The sequence below is a fragment of the Suncus etruscus genome, chromosome 7, assembly GCF_024139225.1.
Source record: "Suncus etruscus isolate mSunEtr1 chromosome 7, mSunEtr1.pri.cur, whole genome shotgun sequence".
In the NCBI taxonomy this organism is placed as follows: domain Eukaryota; kingdom Metazoa; phylum Chordata; class Mammalia; order Eulipotyphla; family Soricidae; genus Suncus; species Suncus etruscus.
Window position 1 is genome coordinate 62,338,084 of NC_064854.1, and position 6,345 is coordinate 62,344,428.

General features: G+C 42.6%; 1 protein-coding gene across 1 annotated transcript in view; it reads left to right on the forward strand.

Moving 5' to 3' along the window:
* Positions 1-2,074, forward strand: part of SPTA1 (spectrin alpha, erythrocytic 1) — a 47,215-nt gene extending 45,141 nt beyond the window's left edge. The window contains exons 49-51 of the mRNA XM_049776748.1: positions 358-504; positions 701-845; positions 1,949-2,074. Coding sequence (XP_049632705.1) covers positions 358-504; positions 701-845; positions 1,949-2,074 — 418 coding nt within the window. The remainder of the gene's footprint in view (positions 1-357; positions 505-700; positions 846-1,948) is intronic.
* Positions 2,075-6,345: the final 4,271 nt, after the last annotated feature.

Sequence of the window (6,345 nt, forward strand, 5' to 3'; positions counted from 1 at the left end):
CCCATTTGACTTTTCCTTTCCAGCTGCTTTGGAAGTGATGACATGGAAGAGCTACAGTCCTGGCTTTTAGCACTTGGGTGCAGTGCTTGGGTTCTGGGCACAGGCTCTCACATCTCTGGATGGAGCTGATGCCAGCAGACTCCTTAGTTCCCTAATACTCTGCTTACATCGAATGAACCCCTGAGCCTTCTCATACCATACATGCCTTCCATGGTCCCATGAGGCTGCTCAGGTCCCTATGTGACTGCTCTCCTTTCCCCATGTGGCTGTCCTGCCTATCCTCATGCAGCCTTCCTTCCTGCCCCACCCCTGGGACTGTCCTCCCCATCAAGCCTTAGGCCAATGCTTCTCTCTCAGACACTTTGATGAAAACCTGACTGGGCACCTGACTCACAAAGATTTCCGCTCCTGCCTGAGAGGCCTCAACTACTATCTGCCCATGGTGGAAGAGGGTGAGCCTGAGCCCAAGTTTGAGAAGTTCCTGGATGCCGTGGATCCTGGGAGGTAGGAGAATCTACACCATGATGATCATGCAGGCACACTATGGGCCTGGGCAAAGATGCTTCCTAAGCTCTTTGGAGAAAAACCACAGAGCCAGGAAAGCAGAATTGCGGACAGTGGGGCTGGGGTTTGGGCAGAGGGGTGGAGATGAGGGGTGTTTCCATCTGGGGAGTTGAGGGCACTTACCCACTGTCCACAGGAAAGGCTACATCTCATTGGAGGACTATACGGCCTTCCTGATTGACAAGGAGTCAGAAAACATCAAGTCCAGTGATGAGATTGAGAGTGGGTTCCAAGCCCTAGCAGAGGGCAAATCATATATCACCAAGGAGGACATGAAGCAGGTAAGGATCCAGACTTATACTTTAAGGTGCCTGACCAAGCTTGTCTGCCCATCTCATCCTGGGACTGCCCCCCACCACATCTATCAGTGCAAGGATCTACTCCCAACTCTTGTGCTCAAGGATTGCTCCCAGTGGTGATTCGGGAGAAAGATGTGGTACCAGGTATTGCTAGAGGTTAGTAGGACACTAGCCTGAATCTGAAGTTTCTGACCTTGCCTTTCATCTCTGTAGTATCTCTATGACCCCAGAAATCTAAATATTGGTATTTCCTTTTTTTGTTTATGTTTTTGGGCCACACCCAGTGCCACTCAGGGATTACTCCTGGCTCTTCACTAGAAAATTACTCCTGGAAGGTTCAGGATGGGATGTGGGATGAGCTATGGGATACTGGGGATTGAATTTAGGTAGGTCATGTGCAAGGCAAATGCCCTACTTTCTGTGCTATTTCTCTGGCCCCAAGTAGTGTTTTCTTCCTTATTTCAATAGTTTATGTGTGGCCACAAAAGTTGGCATTTCTCCCCTCATTCAGCAATGCTCAGAGGATTTCTGGCAGTGTTTAGGGAAAACTATGGGGTACATACAAGGCAAATATCCTATATTATCTCTTTATCCTTTGGCATTTTATTTGATACTACCTTTTCTCCACAAATATTTCTTAGCAATGTTTACCTATTTATCAATTCCTTATTTTAAGAAAGATCACTTCAGCTTGCTTCTGAGATCTCTGACACATTATATTGGACTCAACATAGATCTGATTAATGATTCAGATGTCTGAAACGACTCAAATGTCTGAACAATTTTGCTATGCTTAACACGTGGATTTGATTTGAGCTACCTCCAATCCGAAGAGGTGGACTCGAACTCCAATCTGTGTTCATGCTTCAGGTGCTTTCCAACACAAGAATGTAGGAGGCAGGCTTGTGGGTGGGGCAGGCTTTGCAGGGAATCTTGTCATCCAGTCTCACCTGCTAAAGCAGCCTATGAGAAAGTGCTGTAGGAACAGGTTAACTTCTTGCTCTCTACTTCCCACTGCTCAACTTCAGGGTGTTTGACTGCACCCCTGGGCGGTACTGTTGACTTGTTTTCTCTCTTGGTTTCAGGCTCTGACCCCGGAGCAGGTGGCCTTCTGTGCTTCACACATGCAGCAGTATGTGGACCCTCGGGGCCGAGGCCACGCAGCTGGCTACGACTATGTGGGCTTCACCAATTCCTACTTTGGGAATTGAGAGCAATGATGTTTGACTGGTGTTTAACCTCCTGGGTAGCAGATGTGATCAGGATGAAGTAGGATAAGATATGGAGGATGCTGGTGGGGAAGGACCTGTGGGTGTTTCTTTGTTATCTTGGTGGCAGTAATTCAGCCACCCCAGCTCAGAAATATGGTACTGGTAGGCCTGGAAGAAAATAAATTCTATCCCTTGGTCCTGTGTTTACTTGCTTATACATGACCTTATGCTGTTGATTGGATTATAGAAAAAGGTAATTCCTTAAAAACTCATTTGAGGCTTTTGGGGAAAGTTGAGTGGGCTATAGCCCACACCTTGCTGGCATAAATCTGGATGTGACTTGTAATATTGCATATTCACCTGGCTGTTGTTAGCTGTGTCCCTAGTTAAAATAATAATAATAATAATTATAATAATTATTATTATTAATTTGGGGCTGGAGCGGTGGTGCAAGTGATAGGGCATCTGCCTTGCTTGCACTAACCTAGGATGGACCCCGGTTCTATCCCCTGATGTCCCATATGGTCCTCCAAGCCAGGAGCAATTTCTGAGTGCATAGCCAGGAGTAACTTCTGGGTGTCTCTTAAGCGTCACTGGGTATGGCCCAAAAACAAACAAAACAAAGAAAAATTTGGAAGAGTTTATTTTTCTGGGTATTGTGGAATGAAATGTTGCTATTAGATCAGAGCCCAAGAAGCTGAGGTTCAGCTCAGTGCTGGCTAAAATGCAACCCATATTTAGTGATGTGCTGTTTCTCTTGGACCATGGGTCCTTTAGCTATTTTCCATTGAAGATATTTGATACTGGGATGGGGGCAATATTGCTTCTGTAAAATGGAGCCATGCAAATAGCCAAAACCTATGATGTCTTCAAACTTGGTGGACGCTAGCACTGAGGTGCCAAGTATGGCAATCATTTAGGGTTCTACCTAAGAAGCATTTTCTGCCAGCCCTTGAGCTATCTTTTCAGTCTGTAGCCTTTCCAATCTGTTCTAGCTCTTCACCATATGCCCATGATGACTCTCACGGAATTCCTTGGACTCCCTTTTTAATTCACAACCCCAATAAACTTTACTTTGTTGCAGATATATCTAGTGTTTTGATTTTTAAAGCATCTCAATGCTTGGCTGTGGAGGGCCACCTTCCCTGTGAAAATGGACCCTCTCCATTTCTTTTTTAAAGAGACATTTAAACTCCCCAAGTGCCCAAGTAATGAAAATAAAATGTTGTGACATCTGATTAGCAATATGACTCTCATAAATCACTGACTGGATTAAAAAATCCATATACTAGGAATACATATAGTTTAGTCCATATAATAAAATGGCAGAAAACATGATCTCTAAATATATAGAATTTCATGAAGTAATTTTACGGAAGTAAAGCTACAATCACACCTGCAAGGTGGCTGTGCTTGGCCATCAGCCTTCTAAATGAATGGATTGAAAACATCAAAGCCTTTTATTTGATGTAAATTATTTACCTATTGGATAAGTCAAGTTTTCTGTGTTTTTGGGTTCACAGGGCATATCCCTAGGAGTATTGCTGGATCATATGTAAAATAAATTTCTAGTATTTTGAGAAATATTCATATTGTTTCCGAAAAGGCTAGACCAGTCTGCATTTTCACCAGCTGTGAATAAGAGTCCCATTTTTTCTGCATCTGAGCCAGCACTGGTTGTTCTTGTTCTTTGTGACGTGTGCCAGTCTCTGTGGTATGAGATGATACCTCATGATTAGTGATGTAGAGCATTTTTAATGTGACTGTTGGCCATCTGTATTTCTTCTTTGAGGAAATGTCTGTTTATGTTTTCTCCCCATTTTTTGGTATGGGGTTAGATGTTTCTGGCTAAGTTCTATTAATGCCTTGCATATCTTAGAAATTAACCCCGTATCCCAGTTATTGGGTAAATAGTTTCTTCCATTCCATGAATAGAAATGTTTACTTTATGATAAACTTGGTATCTATATCTAGATGGCTATTTTTTGTGCTTTTTTTTAAATTTCCAAGTACTGCTTAAAAAAAGAAAGAAAGAAAGAAAGAAAGAAGAAAGCATTTTCACTTTTTTGCTTCTTCTGACCCAATATGTTGTAGTGCTCTGTAATCCATGTGAATGTTCAAAGTATGGTTTTCTGTAGATCCCAGAGTAGAAGTAGGTGACTCTCATCATTGTGCTTCCGTGCCTCCACACTTTGGATTCTTTCAAAGTGTGGTCATTGGTATGTTGTGGACACTGAGGATATAATAGATATCTCAGGAATGTCATCCTCATTCTATAAGAGGACTTTCTTTAGACTCCATCTTTCATATTTTGTGAACATGCTATTTGTTTTTGAGAATCTCTACCACACTGATGACATGGCTAGGATCCATACCTGTACCTGAGTGGTTTAGTGCTTTATGCATAGGTGCTATCCATGATCCTGAAACATGCCCCTCCCACACTATAAGAGCAATTGTAGGCCTTATAATGTGTTTTATCAATGTCAAAGATTGAGTACCTAGAGCTGAAGCAGATGTATGTATCATATTTTCACTCTACTTGTAGGACAGTTGTAGGACCTATGAGGCAGAAAGTGATATTTCTCAGATGACAGTGAGTGTTCCACACTTCCACTGATCTGCTATCTTTATTCCAATGCAGCCTATATCTTCAAAGCATATTTTATTTCCATGCTTTATCCAACTATCACTACTATTTTTCCTATCATTCAAGTGACCTTTTTTGTGGGGGCAATCCTGTCTATGCTCAGGGCTAATTCCTGGTTATGCACTCAGTTATCATTCCTGCCTTTGCAACAGGGCACCCAATGGGGTATAACAATTCAATTCAGATTATCTGTATGACAGGACTGCACTCTTGACAGTGCATTATCACTCTAGCATCATTAGGTGACCTACATTTTTTGGTCTTCACCTAGCAGTGCTCAGGCTGACTTCAGGCAGACATGGCATTTTCTTGGTGTGTGCCAACCCAAGTTTGATCAGTGGCACTGAGCACTACCTGAGCACTACCGGGAAGCATTCCTGAGTTCAGAGACAGGAGGAAGTTTTATAAGCACTTTGGCTATTTCCCCAAAGGAATCTCTTTTAGTCCTACAGTCCAGCACCAGCCAGTCATAAACCATAAACCAGCCTCTTTGAATAAGATCCTAATCATGATTGGCTGCTGAGTTTATAAAACCCTCTCCAGGGTTGGCTATTGGAAAAGACAGTTGGGGAGAGTCATTTGGAAGAAACAGTTGGAGGAGCAAGAAGAGTTTATTGGCAATTGGAAGAGACAGTTGGAGGAACAAGTGGATTGAATTGTTTCTAACCATGGCTACAGTTTTCTTCCTGATTTTGGACAGACCTTTGGCAACTGTAGTCTGTATCCTTTTGCTTTACCTGGCCCTCAGTCTAACCTGGCCCTGGTCCCAAATCCAGATCTCTCTCCCATTTTATCTTTCTCCTGGCCTAGGGATTTGTCATAGGCAAATCCATGGCCTTCTCTAATAAATAAGACTGTAATATTTGTCAGAATCTTGCCTGAAAGGCCTCATGGAGTCCAGAAACATGGGCCCATCAAGCAGATCAGCTCTGATAATCTCTTGCGATGACGATTAGGCTCCTGGTTCTGATCCACACATTTTAAGCTTCCTACTAACATCAGTACAAATGACCTTTCATGGAAAGTTATCTTGTCTAAGATGAGCACCCAGAAAACTTTAGGCCCATTTTTTTCTGTATTCCCTTAGGTTGATTTCAAGTAACTTCCCATTAGTAACCTTTACCATCCATTCCTTGTTTTCATTGATAACATTTTTTGTTGTTTATTTTTGTATTGAGGATACACTGTGCTACTTAGATCTTACTCCTGTCCCTGCAGTCAGGAATCCCCATAGATACTGTCTCCAAGTTCTGCCTCCTCTGTGGTATGGGGATGAAGATCCAATGATTCATGACTGAAATGTTGCTTATTGGTAGAACCTTTGCCTTGTATGTGTGCCTGGGTTTTATCCCCATAAGCAAAGAGATGTAGGGTAAGAGAGAAAAAGGAAGGAAGAAAGGGAGGGAGGAAGGGATGGAGAAAAGAAGGGATGAAAGAAGGGAAGCCTGAGAAATAGTACATCTGGAAAGGTTTTGTCTTAGACCATATAAAGTCCCTGAGCAGTGCCAGATGTGACTCATAAATGAAAGATAGATTACCTTGATCAGCAGGGTTTGTCCCAAAAACAAAAAAGGGAAGAAAGAAGGAAGGAAAGTGATTAGAAAGAAACCAAGTCATAGAT